The 21,099-nt window shown below is 40.8% G+C and overlaps 1 protein-coding gene across 31 annotated transcripts in view; it reads right to left on the bottom strand.

The window, feature by feature from the left end:
* MBP (myelin basic protein) overlaps positions 1-21,099 on the bottom strand; it is a 115,599-nt gene that overhangs the window by 51,228 nt on the left and 43,272 nt on the right. For 27 of the 31 annotated variants that reach the window (XM_035550651.2, XM_035550647.2, XM_035550663.2 and 24 more), the window contains one exon: positions 9,426-9,516. In XM_035550651.2, the coding sequence (XP_035406544.1) occupies positions 9,426-9,516 (91 nt within the window). The other 4 variants (XM_035550660.2, XM_035550659.2, XM_035550665.2 and 1 more) reach the window with 2 other exon arrangements.

The raw sequence follows: 21,099 nt of genomic DNA, 5'->3' as shown, positions 1-21,099 counted from the left end.
AGAGATCTAGAAGTATTTTTGCAACAGCAGCCATACACGTGTTTGTTTAAACAACTGAGTTTCGTCTCCAAAACACTGATTTCTCTTGCAATCCTCCTTGTTAGCACTACCACAGCCACTGTTAGTTCTCCATGGTTAATATCTCACACAGCAGCAATTTTAAGATGCTGCAGCAAGGAATAAACAAAAACAAAAACCAAGCCACCACGGATGACAGCTACTAAATATCACTCAGGCTAATTTAAAGTTCCTGTTCAGATGGAGATGCATTCCATCCAGCAGAAAAAAATGGTTCCTTCTAATTAAGTAAGAATATTAAAAGGTCTAGAGAAAGCCAAGCTTTTTATTGGCTTTTCATAGGGGAGGCTCTAGAGAGCGAGCCTGCTCTCAGCAGCGCAGAAAAGAAAGAGCAGCATTATCGTGGCTGTTCGCTGCTGCTCGCAAGGCTTGGAAGCCACTGCAGTCTTGTCACTACCAGGATGTTTCTGTACAAGTACCAGTGTGTGCACACACATAAATACTAGTCCTTTTCAATTCTATTTTCCCCATCAAAAATAGATACCTCAGATGTGAATTTCTGCTGTGGGGCTCCTTGTCAGCGCTTAAAGGGGTACTTGTCGTGCCCACAGAGCTGAACTAGGGTGCAAGTGCTGCCAAGGTGTGTGTTTTAGGATGTTAAGCCACACCACAGACAGCTTGCTTGAACTATAGCTTTGAGTACGGACTGGATTTGCTGCCTGACACGGTAGTGGAGTCCTGGAGTCTCAGAGCTCTGTGGTACAGAGATGGGAGTGCCAAGGGGAAGCCAACAGGTGCCAAGTCCCACAGCATTTTCTTGTACTCATACAAACACTCTGCATTCCTTCTTGCTTTCACTCTCCAGCTTTCACACCACCATTTGATTCATTTTCAGTCCTGTGGACACCGTTACAAATGTCATACATTACACCGAAGCAACATTTAGATTGACTCAGCGTAGAAGTAAGAATATTTTGTCAGTGTCACTTGAGCACCAAAATGACTTGCAAGGGGTGTTTACAATTTGATGTCGTTCTCCAGTGTCACAATCCTTTCACAGAGGGCTTTCTGCTGCTCAGCTTTCCCTGTAATGCTTTCAGATGTACACCCATTACACATCTGCTGGTACTTTCATGAAGAAACAGCTGCTGGCAGAGAGGAGGCAGCTGCTACACCCTTCTCACCTCCTTTCCATGCTCTTTGGGCAACAACTTGAGCTTAAAAGAAAGTCCACAACTTTCCATACTCCAGACCACCACCCCCTTTCAGTACTGGAAGGTCGGGTTGATGGATTTTTTGGTTTATAAGCTCAACTTGCTATCTCCATATTTTAGTCAAAGTAAATAGAGCTAATTGCAATACTGCCAGTGACTGAAGCTTAAATGGAGGTGTGAGTGGAAGGAACCACTAAGAGCTCCAAGCCAGAACTCAGCCCTATCTAATCCTGACAAGAAATCACAAGGAACTGAAATTTCACCCTATTGATAGCACACTGGATGGGAAGCACAGACTTAATACTGACCTACTGTGGTTATGAGGGCAAGAAATATTTGCCTCCATACCCCCTTTTCCCACTGACTTCTGTCTTCTGCATCTAGCCAGGATAAAAAGTGGTTCAGGATCCCTCCCGTGATGTGTGCTACAGGCAGCCCAGAGGAGCCCAGCCCTGCAGCCAGAGGTTACGTTGGGATACAGTCCCTGGCACGCACCCTCAGCAACGTGCCTACCTTCAACCAGGATAACTGGCAACTGGAAGCCTGAGGAGAATCCATTGTATTCACACAATTCTTGCAATATGACATGACTTTAGCTTAAAGCAGATATTTTGGATTTGATCCAGGAATTACCCCATGAAATTCCTTAATTCTTATTATGCAGGAAGTCAAAGTAGGTGGCTTTAATACTTTTCTCAAGACACAAAAGGATTACCAGTCTCAGTTGACGTTTCCAGGCATGTATTCTCATAATAAATTGTACAAAAAAAATCATCACTCTGGTTTTCTCCTAAGCATTACATCAAAAGTGAGTCACATCATAATTAAACTTTAATGACAACATCTGTTTCAGCTAAAAGGACAGAAGAGCGGTTGACCCGCAGAGGAGTATTCTGCTTTCTTCACTCAAACCAGAACTGAGCATTTATTCAGCCTCAAAAACAAACAAACAAACAAAAACAACACTGGAAATGGGACAACAGCATTATGTCAGCTACCTACCTCAAAATAATGATCTTTCAGAAGCACTTTTAATTCATTTGCAGATAAAATCCTGCCTTAACCAAACTGGTTGGTACGTAAGGACCAGTGATGGAGAACACTAAGCAGTCTGTTTCTTCTGTGCAAACAGACCACTGCCCTGGGCTGCAGGCTGCTAACTGGACAAAGATGACAAAATACACTGGGAAAGGAGTAACTTGTTTTCATGGTTAGCTAATTAGCAAAAGGCCTCATAATCACCACACAGCAGCACGTGACATTAGGCCACCCTGAGCCATCCTAACTTTTACATTCAGACACAATGTGTGCTGTGGAAAACAATACTGACTCACTCTGAATAAACAAGGGAAAAAAATTCTGCAGATCCTGTACACTGTATAGCAGGCATTAAATTCATGAATAACTCAATTATTGAACTGTTATCATGCTGACAAATTACAGTGAGAGCACCCTGCCAGGCCAGCACTGCTGAAAGTACAGCAGGCACCACTGGCTCAGGTCTCTGCCTTTGCTAATGAATCTAGTAACAAACCCAGTCCCCAGGAAAAAGAGAAAAACCCTACGCCTCTTTGATGCCTGTAGCTTGTGCGTGGTGCAGATGAGGAAAAAAAAAAAACAAAAAAACATAAGGATCAGACTTGTTAAAATGGTTGTGCACTAATTTTGTGGCAAACATCAGTGCCATGTTCAAAGCAATTTCATGAGTTTAGATGTTACCGTGAAGCACTACATTAATTTACTGGCATATTAACTGGTTAGACGCCCAAGAGCTACCGTTACTGTTTAAAGTATCAAATGGCTGCCAAAAAAAAAAAAGCTTGAATGCTATTATTATAAAAAGAAAATCCATAAAAATGGGTAGTCACCTAATAAGCCATAACCAAACTACAGAATTCATATGAAAATGCAAATATCTGTACTTTATAAAAGCTTCAAACTTGAAAACAGCAACAACAAAAAAGATCAGCCAACTGCTGTCTCTGAAATCCTGTCTCTCTTTTCACCACATTTCTCTAGTGCATAGGAAACAGGGCAAGGTTTCCTACACACAATTTGCAAAAAGTGAAATCTTAAAAGAACAAAATTTCAACCCTTTCCCTGAAAAAAAGCTTTAGGTGAGCACAAAAATGCACCAAAAGGAAAGGTACGAGCAGTATTTATTTCCTACTTCTGAGATGCAATCACTACACAAAAAATGCAAAACAATTTTTTGTTGAAATGCAAATCTATCCTTTCCAGCTCAGAAAATTATTCCAGTCTTTCTGGTGTCATTTTGATAAACCAGTGGTTTCTGGCAGGTCAAGTCTTGCAAGAAACTGAGAAAAGGAAAAAGACAATGAGGACAATGCGGACAGCTTGAACAACAGAATGATTTTCTACTTTATAATGAAAAACTACAGAATTACAGAAAACTACTAAATTCCGCAATTTCCCTCTCATGCCAGAGGGAATAACTGCACCATGGTTATAACATCTATTTTAGGACAATCTGCTGTCTCACCGGACTGATTTTCTTTTTTCATAGAGTCATAGAATCATTTAGGTTGGAAAAGACCCCTAAGGTCATCTTGTCCAGCCTTTTATCCACCACTGCCAAGCCCACTGTTAAACCATGTCGCTAAGCTCTACATCTACATGTTTTTGGAAGACCTCCGGGGATGGGATGGTGACTCAACTACTTCCCTGGGCAGCCTGTTCCAATACTTCACAATCTTTTCAGTGAAGGAATTCTTCCTAATAGCCAAACTAAACCTCCCATAGCACAACTTAAGGCCACTGTTTCTCTTGAAAAACTTCGAAAGTTAAAATTTAAACTCATATTCATGTTATTTTTCATCTGAGCTCCCCTATTCTTTGGTATAAAATTGATACAGAGATTAGAGTTGGACAGGTAAAGCAAAGTGGGCTGGTGAACGAAATAAGGGTTGAGGAGGGGGCAGGCCCGGCATTACCTCCTTGACGAGCCAGTACTTCTGCAAATACAGCTGGACAAGCCAAGACACCAAAATTTGAGCATCACAACCAACCCCAAGCAATCTACTATGAGGACCAGCTACAGCTGTATGATACTGTTTAAAGCTATCCACAAATGTCCCTCTGTGGCTGGAAATCAGCTTGCCGTTATTTTGCATTAAAGTCACAGCCTGTGTCCCACAATCAACCGTGTTTACAACAAGAGAAGCTTCCTAGTAAGAAGGTCACTGAACGACAGTAACACCCAGCTTTTAGCAAGTTCCTGACACTACCACATCACCTCCCGAGAAAGGGATCATGCAGCCAGGAGATGCTAAAGTCTTTCCAGCTCCTTCTTTAGCATTTTGCCCCTTCCCTTTTTAAATAGGGGATTGAAAAGCAAAAAAGAACTCAAAAAGCAATAGTGACAATGCCTACGCCTGTCAAAACAAATGGCAATCTCATGGAGACAGAAGTTCTCCCACCTGTGCAGGGTTAGGCAAATATCCACACGAGTATAAAGTGTAGGACAGAGCAGCGGGTGTCAGCATAAGCAATGAATCACGGTTAGTCGGGGTCGCTGTGGGATTGTTCTGAATGCACAGTATCGAGCTACATCCCTGAGCTCTGCACACAAAACCTACCTCAGGATCTACCGGCACTGCAGCTGAAGCTGGCAGAACGACAGACGGTGCTTCGTTCAGTGCCACCTGGCCATACGCAGAATAGAGCCTACCTCCTGCTCAAGTAAAAGGGGGAAGAGAGCTCCACAGTTCTGATATTTTCAGGAAAAAAAGAAGTTAATTTTGCCTCTTTAAAAACAAACAAAAAACACCAAACAAACCACCAAAGAAAAGCACAGTGCAACTCCATGCTGCAAGATCTGTGTCTGTGTCTGATCCAGTAGGGATGACTGGAAAGCACTAAGCCACAGGGAACCATGGCCCCTTCCCCAGGTACCATTTTAGAACTGACCTCAGTAGAAATGAAACTTTCCTGTTTGAGGATATCGTGACTTACTGTATCTTGAAAAGTTAGCAATGAAAAGCTGAAGTGTGCTATCAAAGAGAACATGCTGTCAACGTATCGCAGTTCCCCCTGAGAGAATTTTTCCTTATGTGTAATTTTATGCTTGTTTAGGCCAGTAGCAAGAACTTTTCTGTACAAACCTGCATTTGTCCAAGTTAATGAATTAAGAGATTGCGCCAAAAGAAGGTACAAACCCCCTAGTCAGGATGACAGTTTGGCCCCCTGCTTTTGCCTCACAGATGTAGAGTCGCAATGGATCTAATAAACTTCTGAATTATCCAGAGATAGTTTATGGTTATCTTTGGAAGCAAAGCCAGCAGTCACCTCCTGATCCATTTCCTTAAACACGCAGTACTCTACCCAGCAATATTTTATCTCTCTCCTGTACTGAGTCATTCATGATCCTTTCCGAGTACATACTGGTTGCAACAGAGACCACGTTGACTACGTGCAAGTTCAGCAGAAGTTTGTAGCAGCAGGACAGCACAGTTCTAGATCACAGATGCATATTCAGCGTAGAACAGACAACAGAACTCTGTTGGGTGTCACAAGGAAATCCTTTCAAAGGCCAAACAAAACTAACTCTTGTTAATTCAGAATTTGATAGTTACACATACCATTATCATACAGACTAGATTCCCTTTCTCTTATCCTTATGCTCCATCTCTCCACTCTATCTTTTTGCATTAAAAGTTCATCGCTGTTGAGAATTAGCTCTCCAAAACAGTACAAATCTGACTTTTTTTCCCTTTTTTTTTTTTGTGTATAAAGGATCCGAAACAATGGGGCTCCGTTGCTGCTGAGGGCATTTCAGCCATATGGCAGCATAAAAATTTAGTAGTAAAGGACAACTAAAGACAAAACCCAAAACAAACAAAAGCATCCTCCGAAATGATAGTTCCCGAATGCAACTCATGAAGAAGAAAACAGACATTCATGTTCACTCACCAGGGGCCCCTCCACAGTAGTGGATCAATCTTTACTTGTATTTACAGAGAGCACTATTGGGTCTAGCACACTTGAAAGAGATATCCACACTTTGTTCTTTATCACCACAACACTTTTAATCAGTGATACTGTGTTTGCGTCCAAAACCACACCCAGCTGGTAAGGACAGCAGAAACCACACTTTCTCTAGAAGCAAGTATTTCCAAAAGAAACACTGACATATTCAAGCAGTACAGCTCCCTCAGATATCCTCAGTGTATAACAGCCTCTAGCACTTGCACATATTCCACGCTGTCGACAGTACAGAGGGTTCCCTTTCCCTGATAAATCACCTTGTCACCTGGCCCAAGATAATACTAACCTTGGAGAGGGGGAGATAAAGAGATTTCTGCCTGCTTTGCTCATGCAGTCCGGGCGCTCCGGGGGCTGCTGGGGGCTGGCAGTTGCTGCCACCGGGTGGCTCAGTGCAGAGGGACAGCCACAGTGATTTCAGGGGTCCGGACTCCTGTGGGTGCCCGCTGAGCGCTCGTGCACAGTAATACAACACGAGTCGAGGTGCGAGACCCCCCTCTGCGAAGGGAGCTCGGTGGCTGTTTCAGGCTGGAATTGAATCCTTCGCTTCCTTGTGCTAACCTTTCTGTAGGGGGTGGCATTGTCCAGATAAAGCTAGGGAAAGTGATCTTTTGCGCAAAAGAAAGCACAGAAGACGGTGATATATGTGAAAAAGGAAGGCTGCGCTGCAGCCTCCCAAAGAGGCTGGAAGCTATTTAAAATTCCTCGGAAGAGGGTTTCTAGTCAAAGCTGAAGCTATAAATTAAGCAACTCCTGGTGCATACTTGACACTCATTATAATTAGCATCACGAGGGAGAAAGAAAGAAGAAAGAAATGAAGGATGGCTTGAAATAGATCAAGACAGGGAGAGTAAGTGAGCAGGGCCTGTAATCTAACCATTTAAATCACAGGACAACAAATTCCTCACCTATGGAGAGCTGTCTGAAGCTTTTCATTTATCTTCTATACACTGGATATGAATCTCTTAACAAATTGCCCAGAAAGGGCAGGGAAAGGCAGTTACGTACAGCAGTGCCATTCTCGGAGACATAAAACTTGTACCTGCAAAAAACGTCCTCCCTGACTCTCAGGGAGTCTCACACTAAAGTGACTGCCTTTGCACCTTCAGCCTTTGATTTCTTCACTGCAAAAGGGTCAACAAGAACAAGATTACAGACTCTATTTGCACCATACTTGCCAGTTCTTTCTGGCCAGTTTTCATCTAATTTTAGAAAGCAAACCAGCCAGACTTCATTCGTAAAAGGTAAAGGATTGATACAAGATGCTGACCGTTTTTAGAGCTGGAAAGAAATTTTCCTTCTTGTATTGCCAACTTAGCAAAAGTTGATCACTGGCTTATCTTAGATAAGCCATTCAGTTCACAGATTTAGAACATGGAAATATTTCACAATTTGTTAGTAAATCATTAGCTTTAAAGAACACGTAGGACACTGCATGTTGACCTTCTAAAATTAGCAAATGAATTTGTAGTGAGGTTATTACTCTGTACTGCACAGTGATCACTGGACAATAAATTTAAACATACCAATAGTGAACTTCATGTTTTTAATTCCCTAAGCCCCCCTTTTTTCTTTTCTCTCTTTTTTTTTTTTTTTTTTTTTTTTTTTTTAAATTTGACAGTCCCCATATGTGATAAGTGCCACAGGTTTGAACAACTAACTGCTGGTTTAGTTCACTACTATTTGGAGCTAGTGATCAGACTAAAGAAGAGGTCTCAGAGCCTCAGAGGCATTGTTTAAAAGCCCGAGATTTCACTAGTAGAAAGAAGTAGACTGAAGTCTCCCTGCTTTGCTGTCTCCATCCGTCTCACCGGAGGAGCACTAGAGAGATCTGAACCGAGAAAGGGCGCAGTTTGAGGCGGGCATTATACAGTGCCGTGGGGCGCTGTAACCAGTAGCACTGGATCTGCTGCAAATAACTGGTGGAGCAGACGTAGAGGAAATGAGGTAAGAGCCTCGCCACTAAGTTAATAAAGTTGAAACCTAGTTCTTATGTCCACTTAAGTCCACTTGTGGATTCTTCAGCCACTGGCATTGTATGATCAGTGTTGGAAGAATTTAAGCCAGGAATTCAGGCTCATGTGCTAATCACACTACATTAGCTCATAGAGGAGAGATGATTTTAGCCCAAACCAGTTTAAATGGACATGCATTGTTTCCACATATAGTAAGAAAAATTTAGTTATACACCCTCCACTCCTTTTGTACCTAGAAAGAACAAAAATAATTCCTTACTGTATACATAAATAGTTGAATCATCCAAAATTTTAAGCTAGTCAGCCTTAATAAAATCCACATGACTTTTGCAGACGTAGAATTTCCACTCCAAAATGTAATGGAGCTAAATATTACATTAACTGACACATCTTCAGCGTTTCCTGCGTTAATTTTTGACTACTATTTTTTTTTTTGTGGATTTCCACTACCATAAAATCTATATAAAGCTGGAAAAACGAAGGTTTCCTGCTATTTCTCCCAGTCTTAATTCAGAAGAAGAGGCCAAAAATAGTCTTGTTATTCGATATGAAAGCTATCAGCACAACCCGTGAAAAAAAATCACAGCAAGAGGAACTCATCTAAAATCTAGGCCTCCAAGCATCCTCATGTGTCATCAGACAGTCAGTCTATCCTTCTGCCACAAAATGAGCTCTCTTATATCAGTTTACACAGTTACTTGCCTAACCTGTTTGTAAAGGCCCCCGATGATGAATCTCCACACTTTCTAGATGACGCATGCCAATGTTTCAGTATTTGTTTTAGGATTCCCCTAGCCAACATTTAATTGAGTCTTTCTGCAATTTAAAGAAATGACAGCTTGTTCTATCCATCAGGGACAGAGAAAAGTTCATTTTCTCTCTCACCGCATACATCTTTAACTTTGTTGAAGACTTGCATTCACTCTCTCCCCTATAGTAACTAACTACAAATTTTTCTTCAGAGGTGATACATTTCAGTCCTTTGATCACTCTTTCTTTATTTCTTCACCCTTTTCTCCACCTTTCCACGTCTCTCTGGAGTTGTACTGCCCATACTCAGGTAGATGACATGGATTTTAAAGGAGTTATTTCTTCTGTTTTTCGGAGAGAGGAAAAAAAAAACACACCACAAAACAAAACAAAGCCACACCAACAAAAAACACACAAAAACAAACAGATCAGGTAACATTTTCCAATTGTCTGAATAACTCACCAAATACTTCATTGTCCTCTGAAGACTGCTGTGTTAGTCTTGCTGCTTTTGGACTCTCTTTAGCTGCCTCTTCCACCTTGGTTTCAGCATTCTGTAACAAAAAAATTTCTTCAGATTAGGTCTTGTAAAGTCATCAACCAGAAACATTCTTCAAAATTCTTAATTATGCAAGAATTCTTAATTGTGCAAGAATTCTTAAGTGAAAACAGAAGCATTAACAGTGAGGGTTTTGGTGTCTTTAGAATTTCTTACATATGTTTTGTAAAACATTGAGGGAAAACATTCTCAGAAAACACGGACTTTTTTTTTTTTGGTCTGTGTTGTTTTTTCCTCTTTTATTTTATTTTATTTTTTTCCCCTCTACTTTTCAGTCATTTGCTCTCAAGCCTAAATCATTGCATTTTCTCTGCTGTTTCATTATGAAACATTTTCACCACTGTCTTCCTTGCACCTCTACTTAATTTAACATTAAGCAAACTCTCCCAAAAGATGCATGGCTACGTGTCCTACAACATATTTCTCCTTCCAGTTGACACTTTCTTTTTTTTCCTTATAGCTAAATAAAAGTCTGTACAATTTTTAGAGAGGTTCTTTTTCCAAATAGGATGAGCTTTTCGTGCAAACTCTAAGGTCATACCATAGCACTAATGGTGGTGCTGTTAGTAAAATTACTGATGTGCCTGACTGTAACATGTTCTCATATGCCATTGCCTCCTCCTCTCTAATGCTGTATTTTCTTCCACAATGAAAGAGATTTAAAATTATTTCCCATGTGCACAATGAAAAAAAAAGACAAGAAACTGGGACTGGGACACTAACAAAAGTAACATTAGAGCACAGTGGATAACTTGGTTGTGTATGTGCGTGTAGATGATATTTACACACATTCAAAACAAAGCTGGGCATCTTTGACATGTTGCTTAGGTGCCTGTCTACGAAATTTGCTTTACTTGTTTATTCACCAAGCTCACTGGAAAGAGAACTGAAGTGAAATTCTAATGTCAGTGGCAAGATTCTCACTGAGCTCAAGTTTATAGCGTCCCTACCCATCACCAAAGATCTAGTCTTTGAAAAAAGAAAATAAAATGTTGTTATCAAATAAGACCAAATACAGTCCATTTTAAGTTGGGAGGGGTGAGGGGGAGGGGGGTGGGGGGGTGAGGGGAGGGGAAGAGAGGGGGAAGCAACACAGAAGAAATGGCATTTCTAATATTAATTTACCAAAAGTGTTTACCTAGAACTTTTCTAATTTAGTTCCCTATCAAACATCTGACTTGGACTTTTGAGTTTCCACTTGAGATTATTTTAATAAATTTCTCAGTGACAGAAGAAGGTTCTGTAACAAGAGCTTTCCACTCATTCAGCAATAAGGTCACCTTTACTGCTATCTCACACTTACTGAGTAGCAACTAGCAATAGCGAGTACGTAACAGAGCAGTTCACAATTCACCCCCTTATTTTACCCAAATTACCAATGTTTATATTTAAATCACATTAAAACAGCACTACAGGACGTAAGATGCAGGCCTAAAAAAGACATCTAAAATGAGTAGAATAAGAGCAAGATCTTTAAAAACCATGACAGGCTTCTGAGTTTCCATCTTTCCTTCTCATACTTTATTTCTTTCTAGTGACATCTTCCAATGTTGACTTAGTGAGCCAAGGGATCAGAAGACAGTGCACAAATATTTCTCCTTACAAAGCAAAGGTAAGTGAGATAGAGAGAGCTACAGTTGCTTGGGAGCAGCCATCCTCGAGTCTTTAACCACTGCACTGACCATCTGAAGCACAAGCACTTACCTGTTTCTGAAAAAAAATTGCCAATTAGCTATGCAGTGCTAGACTGGCTCCAAAGATAAGCCAACAGCTTCAGAATGCAGACTGCCGGGATTCAAAGCTTTTCATCCCCTATCTAGAAAAGACTGAAGCCTGCGCTAGAAGAGCCTTAACCTGTCAAACACTGAGTTTCAAATAGTTACATTGCTATTAAAACCAAACAAAAAACCCCACACCACTAAAACTGCAACAAAAGAAACCGCCTTGCGTTTTCAAAATATTTTACTTTGGTACCCAAAAGAAATGTATATGCATGCTTGCAGCAATGCAGACAGTAAACTGCATGCATGGTCAACTCTTGAGTGCTGGATATCAAGTGAATGATGCGATACTAAATATTATTGGAAAGAGTTAACTATGAATTGGGAAAGAAAAAGAGGAATGTAGAATGCCTGTGTTTTTGAAAGAGCAGATACTGCTCTATTCGAGTACGCATTCATTTAGAAGACTCTTTATAATGTTTTGAAGAAATCACCTTTGTACAATTTATAATTTCTGCCTTACATTTTGGAAATGCTGCTATACAGTCCATGAGAAATACTAGTTCTGCCCTCGGAATTGCAGCACACTTCCAAACCGTAAGCAGTCTCTTATTTCCCCTTGTTAATAACTGCACAGCAGATAAAAGAAAAGAGTTTGACTAAGTCTGTCAACCTTCCTAAACAACACAGCAGTTGAACTTAGGGCACAAAAACTCAAGAGACTTCCAAGCCAGACAGCAAGCTTTGTTGGAAAAAAAGAAGAAAGCAAGACTTAGGAAGCCTAACGGTGTCACAGTAGCAGCAGACAAGAGTTAAGAAAAGCAGAAACAAGAAGAAAGGGGAGAAACTGTGCTTCAGAGGAAAGGACCTGCAGAAGAGAAAGGATTCTGCACTCTTTTGAGGTACCGAACTGAACATCCCAACCAGAAAATCCATCAACTATGAATCTCAAAGCTGAGGAGACAGTCAGTTTTAGCAGATGTTCACCTCAGTTTGCGTTAACTGGAACTAGTGTCCCTCAGGAAGATGGTCACAAACCAGCAGTGAGTACACTGAGAGACAACTGCTTTAGACAAGCGACTTCGTGATCAGCACAAATGCTTGAGCCCTGTCCCCGCGGCTATCCTGTGTTAGTTGCAGTGTGCAGGTGCTGTCCAAGAGGCATGTGCCAAGGCCCATGGTGCCTGTACTGGCTTACAGAACCAGTAGAGGCCACTGGCTCAGTTACCTATATATTAAAGTTGGGCTCTCCACCCTATTTTCCTTGCACCATAGCGAACAGCAACTCAGTTACATCATTTTTGTAAGAGATGGAGACCAGCCTTCTACTCTGAAAAAAGCAGAAGGCATCTGCTCCAGCAGTGAGCCTAAAAGCAAAAAGCTCCCAACCACCGTGCCATCACGGAAAAGACAAAATTCATGCAATTAGATGAGCAAACCGAGTTCAGGGCTCTCCAAGATGAAGGGGACAACTGAAATTGTCATCAGAGCTATTGCTCCAGGTTGTGCAAAGATAGTGCTTGTCAGCTCAAGTTTTGGGTGTATTCCATCATATCTAGTGTACTGTAAAGCTGGAGGAGGCAGGTTGCTATTCTCTGTGCTCTTGTTCCTCTTAGGAAATGGTTGCGTCTGCAACTTGCTGCAAGACACCAAGAGCAGCAGCAACAAAACAGCTGGTACTCAAAGGAGTGAGTTGTCACACCGTGTTCTTTCTAGGGAGACGTTCGCATCCATCACTCTAAAAACATGTTTTTGGCATTCTCAGGAAAGCTAGAAAGACAGAGCCCTGAGATATTTTGGGTTGAGTTAAATCACCAGGGAAGACTACATAGCAGCTGCGTTGCCTGCTCCCTGGATGAGCTACGTTGTCGGCATTGACAGATGTCAGCTCCAAGATGTCAACAGGAAAGCTGCCTGAGAGTGTAAGTCTGAAACATGACAGTACATGGCTGGATGCAAGTCTCTTTGGCATGGCTCCTTATACAAAACAACAACAACAACAAAAAGAGCTAACTTTAAAAAGATTTCTTTTGCTTTATTATTTGCACCAAAAACTTACATGACATCTTGTTACTGGCATAGCTAATATTTTACTACCAAACATGATACAAGAAAAATAACTGCAAAGGAGCAATTGATGATCCAGATACTCTAAAAACAATTTCTATTCTAAAACAGATTTTAAAAGGCAAGATATAAGCTGGTTGATTTAATTCTTTCTTCCAGTGTCCTGAAAGTTCTCGAGTATCTCAATCCTTCCAGCCAATAAACAGAAAGTGAAAACATATTCCTTTACACTGCCTGAGCTGTGCCAGGATGGATTAATTACCTACAGTTATAAAGTGCTTGTGGCGGGTTGTAAAATAAAGGCCCTTTGTACCTATCATAGCAAATGTAATGCTATCTAGATCTGACTTGCAGGTTCAGCACTCACCGCAATTTCAGGAGTAACTGGCAAAATAAGTTTATTTTTATAGGATCAGTTCCCCAGAACTATAGATTACATCAAATTTAGGTTTATATATTTAAATAAAGTTCACAGTAACTCCTTCTCTCTCTCTATCCAAAGCATCACCACAAAAATTTGCTTCAAACCAGAATTGAAGTAAAGTCTCCTGAGATGAGATGCGCTCTCTGTGTGCTTAGATGCTTTCCTGAAGCAAGGCCTCCGACCTGCACTTCGGGGAAGTGAGAAGGACAACCCCATCTCTGCAGGTGCTCTAACATCAGAAGAGAAACTGCAAAGCTCATTACCAAAGCACAGTGGAGCTGCATTTCTTTAGGGAATCAGGCCACTCTTGGTCCAAAATGCCATAAAACAAAAACAAACAAACAAACAAAAAAATCTAAAGCAGCAAGTTAGCACCTAATTCATATTAACAACAGGTCACAGCAAGCTGTCACAGCCCAGAAATACTTGTACCATTTTACAAAGCAGTTTCAAAATAAGAAGTGTGTATACACTGTAACTGCATATATGCGACTGTGTGTATATAACAGCTGCTCTTGACTCAACTTCAATAAAACTGAAACCTGTGTTATACTCTGCTATAAGACACTTTTGGCCCAGTTTCCCATTGTGGCAGATCACCAGTTCCTTGAGACTCAGTTTACCTGCTTTCCATCACATTTCATGCATCCCATCATGTCTCAAGTGAGCACCGCAGTCTCCATACTAAAAAACATTTCACAATTTTTTATATGTAAATATACAAATAACTGGCAGCTATCAAAATATTTTCCACAACTAATACTGATGTGAAAATCATGTTCTGGCTATGTACACACACATTAGTGCAAAAAGCAAGGCTGGTTTGTATTTTGCTGCTATCGGTGCCTATTTAGAGGATCTTTAACAAAATAGGAAATATTAAGAAATGCTGAGTTACAAAGCTGAGTGTTCTGCAGACCCTACAGTAGCAGGCCAGGTTAAAATACACTGTTAAGCATATTGCATTTACCAAAGCAGCTCATTTCCTCAAGAAAACATAAGTCTCGGAAGTGAAAAGTTGTACTCTTGAGTACTCAAGCCAACTTTTTAAGCTCCCTTGCCATTTTGCATACTAGTTAGGAACGGCTTGTTTCTTTTCCTTTAACCATAAAACTGTTACTTGAGGACTTCATTTTGCAAAGAAAAAACACAGACAAATCAAAACTTCTCATCAGAAACCAAACAAGCATTCAAGCGGAATTAGTGTTTTATCCAAGAGAATTAAAGAAATCTGTGAAATCCTATCCAAAGTAGAGTTTTATGTTGTCTGTGCTGACATCCACCCCTGCCTTGTACAAGAAATTCTGTACTCTTATTATGTGCTCAGATGGTCTGCTTAGCACCAACCCAAAGGCAGAAAGGAAAATATACTTAAGTTTCCTATATTTTTCAGTGCCACGCTGATATCAGAAGCTCTAATTGCAGCAAAACACCACAGGCTGTGAATATCCATCTCTCTCCAGCATATCCATCTCTCCATTTCTATCTGTCCACAGCTGTTACTTTCCCTGCACATAACTCCCCAAGACCCAGCAGAACTCGGGGCATGATAAAACATTTGATTCCTCCTCTACATTAGATTTACAAAATTATTTAAGATAAACAACAGACACCACCTCAGAAGACAGACAAAAGTTTCTAGCAGACAAAAACAGATTTGACTGGCAATAAGCCTCCATTTTGGAAGAATAGATAAAGCATAAGTCGCTGCAGGCAATAATAATCTTAATAATGCAAATTGTACCCATAGCAGTAAATCATACAACTCCAGACACAGCTAAAGAACTCAGCAAACCATCCCTGATATTTCACTTCTGCAGTGATATTCACCTAATTTCTCTAACATAAGTCTGCCTTTCATTGAATAATCACATAATGGATATATGATCTTCAGGTGACTGTACATCTTCAGGACATTATATACTTTGCCTCTTCTCAACAGAGCTAACTGACCTTCCACAGAGTTCCTGGGGAAGAAAACAAGTAAATTTGTAAATGATAGATATGTGCTGCTTCACAATGTGACTGTAACATGATAGAGATGCACATATCAGTAAGTCTGAAATGCATGAATATTTCTCTAAATAACAAACAGCTGAAATGGGCAAGAATTACCTCAGTCACTCTTAACAGGGGTAATTTTCTTTGCCACTATCACCTCGTGTTCTGCATCACTAGACTAAGTGCTAACAATAGTGCTATCAGGCAAGTCTCATTAGAATGAGTCTGAGAAAAGTTCCTTATTGCCTCCTCAAAGACCTCCATTAGTCTCAAAGTTTTTAGCTCCTGTTCATTGGGAGGAACATTACAGGTGCTGCTTAGCACAACCAAGCAGACCCTGCGGACAACCCTGTGGACAGCAGGAACTCAAGGCACGCTGCCTGGCCCGAGATCTCCTCTACCTGGATTAACGAATGTATTCAGGCATCTTCCTGAAGTCCGCCATTAATTCCTCTTGACTGTGGAGATCCTTCATCACACCTGCCATTAACATGGAAACTGACATACATATTAGGAAACATCCCGTTTGTTACACAGAACCTGAACGGTGAATCTTAACAGTGCCATGGTGGTTAATTCCTACCCCCTTGAGCGAGGCTACTGCCACTACACACGACACGGTTATGCCAGACTGAAGTTGGGTTTGTGCTAGCTCCACAGCTTCAAGTTCTCAACAATACTCCAGGGAGCTCTGATATCAGCTCCTTCTTCATTCCCCACCAGACATGAAAATGTTTCATAATTTTCCCAATCATTTTCAAATAAACAAAGTACTCCCTCAAACTGCAACTTGATCAGCCATTATCTCCAGTTTTCTGGTAGACCTGATACTCCCAGTACAATTTTCATTTCTACAGGTTCTTTATATCCTGCTTTGGAAACGCAATACGTAAAATATCCTCTATTCAACAACTTCTATATGGAGTAGTTATTCTTACATACCTCTGTGTTTGTCAAAATCTTATTCAAGATATGAGGCAGCAGAATGAAAAAGTGACAGAGAAAGGTGAGGGGAAGAGAGAGAAAGAGGGAGAGTCTTCCAAGGAGAGTTTTTTGGCACTCAGCTTCAGCAGTGCTGGGGCTGCTCTTGTCACCAAATGAAGAATTTCAAAAGAAGTTTCAAACAAAAGGATCCCATCACTAACCCTCAAGACAGACTTGAAAAAGGACTGAGATGCCTCAAACACATTGTCCAAGTCATTGAAGAAATGCACCGAGTCTATTTAAAAACCCTAAGATACTAAGGGTTGCAATAAGTAGGACCAAATTCCATCTAAAAATATTGCTACGTTCCCCATTACCAGTTCCGCACTATTTTGCTGTTTGCTTCCATTTATGAAGGACATTTTAAAACTGTTTTTGTTCAGGAACAAGTTTTTACCAATTGGGTTATGGCCTTTACTAGTCCATAAGGTATTCCCTGGTGCTAGGATGGAGGTTCAGGCATGCAATAGAGAGAAAATAAAAATAAGTGATTACATTACTGTGCCCGCTCCACTGGCACAAGCTAATTGCATCTGGGAGAAAGGTGTTAAATGACAGAGTTTATTTGGGAAACAAACTAAAACAAAAATAGTCCCGTATAACGATTAAGGTTTTCACAACAATTCTGTGAACTGAAAAAAGAAAACACCCAAACCCATGTATCCTGTGAGGAAAAACTTATGTGTGCGACCTCTTACTACTCTGCAGGTCCCCGAGATGCGGGCAGTATCGGCAATGCTCCCAAAGCAGCACAGAAATCGCAAAAACAAGTTAAGACAAGGCAGACGAACATGCTCCAGGTCAATATTTTCAATTTGAAGCAAGAATCCTGTCACGTGTCTTTTACTCTGTGCAACACCAGGGCTGAAACCATGCACAGGAAGCCTGACTGTGACTCACGCCTGCTGCAGACAAGCACAGACAGAGAAGTGAATTGCTGTTTCCTCTGCCGATCCCACCCCGATCAGCCCCGGCAGGGCGACAACCCCCCAGCTGTACAAAAGGCGCAGTGGCACACGCAATACCAAAGCATCAAGATCAATACAAGGACCTAAAAGTGCACTTGGAAATACGCTGGGTTTCAACAACCTCCAGAGCACTTGACCTGAACGTAACGCTATTAAAGCGCAGATGCTCCCCGCTCCGATCCAAGGCGCTTTTCCTGAAGTGGAAAACACGCGGACAGGTGCAGCTCCTGCCCTGATGGACCAAAGAGGAGGCATAACAGCACTTGATCAGCCAAGGCAGAAACAACAGGCACTTCAACTTCAAGCAAATAGCTTGAAGTCGCCAAAGGCGCTCAAGAAGATTTCCAGAGTAGTCTGAAGAGCAATAGCCATCAATACCCATGCTTTCCCAGTCCACTCACCATCTTTATCCCATCTGGACTGAACGTTTGCCAATTCACTCCTTTGAGCATTCATTTTAGCCCCACGTTGAGGAAGTACAAATATTTCACTCCTTTTTTCCCTAAAAAAGGCATGGTTTAAGTCCAAAATGCTATGTTGATGGTGCAGCCTGCAATCTCTTTCCCAAATACATCGAACAAGGGCAGCATTGAACCCCAATGGATGGGTAATTTTCCAGTGCCACCACCACTGACGTCCTTCTGAAGGGCAATAATAAAGAAAAGTACACAAAACCAATCCTGTTTCCTTCTGCTAGTGAAACCGCTCATACATGCTAGCATTTTGATAAGATCTAAAAAGAATGAATAGGGATATCTGATAAACCAGAAGAAAACAAGTCACCTAAGCATCTGAATACACCCAAGCTAAAGGCACAGAGATGCAAAAACTAGCAACTAGTGAAAGAACAAGAAACAACAGAAAAATGACCAAAACTACGAACATTAAAAAAAATGCAAACTAAATTCACTAGTCAGGGACAGAGGATTAAGAATATCTTGTTTTTCAGGCAAAACTTCCCTTTCAACCTTGTACTCTGAACTTGTATCACGGGTTTGAGTTTGGCAATTGGTAATGAATAAAAAGCAAAACATTTGCCATTGCCCAGACTCTTTGAGATCCTCAGCCTTGAGTCCTCCATCGGGGTCTATGTACAGGACTGGCTGTGGCAGTAGGGCTGCTGATTTGCCCGTCTTAGCCGCAGGAAGTGAGACGTGAGGCGAAGCAGGTGGCAGTGAAGCACGACGCAGGAATACCGCACCGCATCCCGCAGTGCTACAAGGCCGCCTCAAAGCAGCACCACAAGGATTTCACCTGTGTGCTCCTCTGGAACAGCAAAGGGGCTGAAAATGTGTAGCTGAATCAAATTTTTTTTGCTTTCTCCCATTACCTGGAAGGAAAATATTTTATATGGACCTGAAGTACCAAAGCAGATTTCAGGCAGGCTGCGAGCTGAAGCATAACTGTGTCAGCTAGGCACACATAGAAAGCAACAGCTCCTGATGACAGCTGAGCTCTGCTCAGTTCCCCAGCACCAAAACAGACTTCAGGCAGGCTAGAATTTCACTTTGGGAATTTTATTCTTGCTTCAATCACAGACAAGTAGCAGTCCTTCAGGGTGCAAAATGAAGATGACAACATACACTTAGAAGTCATTTCTATACACAGTTAAGGATGGGCTTTACCGAATAACATGAGTGTCTTTTTAGTGCTTGCTCTGTATTAAGAAGGTATAAATAGAAAACACACACACACACACAAAAAAAAACAAACACTAAAAAGGGTAGACATTTAAACAACTTTTTCAGTGTTCTACCTGCAAAGATACATTAGACTAATCCAAACCCCTTCTGAGTTTAAATCATGAGTAGAAACCATGCCTGGAAACAATTTCCACCAAACACCAATAATGGACTGTCAACTTCTTGAATTTAATTTAATTTTCATTTCCCAAGTCCTAGCTCATGAGGAAAGAAGACTCAGAAACTGATACATGAAAGCATTTTAGATTCAAAATTACATTACTTCAATTCCCTGAAACATACCAAGACATTTTCATCATTTAAAAAGTAAAAAAAAAAAAAAGTAAAAGGCTTTACTCTTGCTTGCCAAGAATTAAAAGAATTAGTTGTAACTCCCAGCAGTTAATATTAGAAGGGAATTTTTCTAATACAGTGATTTTGAGGGAAGACTATTTTCACTGCTTTGGATCACTTGGCAGTCTCTACTCTTCATATTTATTTCTAGGTCAACGCTAGAAATTTTATATCCAAGTTGCCTGATATTACAATATATTTACCTAAAAAAAATAGCAGGGACACCTCCCACTAGACTAGGTTCTTAAGTCTTATTACAAGATGTTGGGTTATTTTGTTTATTTTTATTTGTATTTATCATCATGAGGGAGAGCACATCGAGAAAAATAAAGTTTTGTCTTTTCAACTGGCAAGATATTTTAACCCAGAAAAAATGATGTTTCAGCTCCTCGTTGGGGTGTAGCCCCCTCACTGCCCAGCCATGTGTCCTCCCTCGGGCCAGGAGAGAAGCTGCCATGAACAAGCCACCGATCACAAGGCCTTCATGCATTCCTGCCTATCCAGACAAAACACAAAAGGTTGGGCTAAATAACTGAATGGCACAAGCTATTTGATGTAAATAGCTCGATATTAAATTCAAGATGTTGAAAGAATCTGAGTATTGTTACACAGTGCTCCTGGAACGAGCTCAGGTCCTGAGAGTACTGCAAATAAATGCACAAACAGCACTTAAAAGACAGTATTTTCAAATGTCAAGATTTATGGGGTTATATTCACCAAACAATCAAAACACAATTTTCCAAATGTAAATAGTTTTTTGGTTTTGCTTTTCTCAGATAAGAATTGTGAAATACAGCTGGCATGGCAGCAAGGCTTTGCAGTTGAAGGAAGCTGATAAAGGCACAAAATAGCCTGCGTAATGGTAACAAATACTGCTATGATGCCTTTCAACTCCCACTTAAGGAAACTAATACAAACAGGCACACACTCTATTCACTTCGAGAGTATATGGCTTTGTAAAAGACCTCCAGAACTGAAGCTTAAATCATCAGCACTGAACAGCGATCAGGCAAGGCCAAACAACACGAGCAGGGAAATGGTTTCGTGCAGGCGGTCTGGTTTCTCTGTTCTCTTCTCCTTCCTCATTAAATTGGAAAGCTACAACTCGGTTAAAACAATCAAACAAAAAAGCACAGTAACAACAAAAAGATGGTGAAAAAGAACAAAAATTTTTCATCAATAATGGTTCCTGTAAAACATCCTTTATTCTTTTGTGGCATAGGTTTCCCCTCCTTCAAAGAAATCCTGTAAATACAGGGTCAATCACATTCCTCTAGCACTAAAGTGTTTAAAAATACAAAATACATCATGTTAAGAGAGAGACTTTGTCCATCAATTCTTAGAAACATCAGTTGTCATACGAGGCAATTAGCAGGA

The sequence above is a fragment of the Cygnus atratus genome, chromosome 2, assembly GCF_013377495.2.
Source record: "Cygnus atratus isolate AKBS03 ecotype Queensland, Australia chromosome 2, CAtr_DNAZoo_HiC_assembly, whole genome shotgun sequence".
Taxonomy (NCBI): domain Eukaryota; kingdom Metazoa; phylum Chordata; class Aves; order Anseriformes; family Anatidae; genus Cygnus; species Cygnus atratus.
The sequence above is the reverse complement of the archived record's forward strand: the minus strand, read 5'-3'. Positions and strand labels throughout refer to the sequence as shown.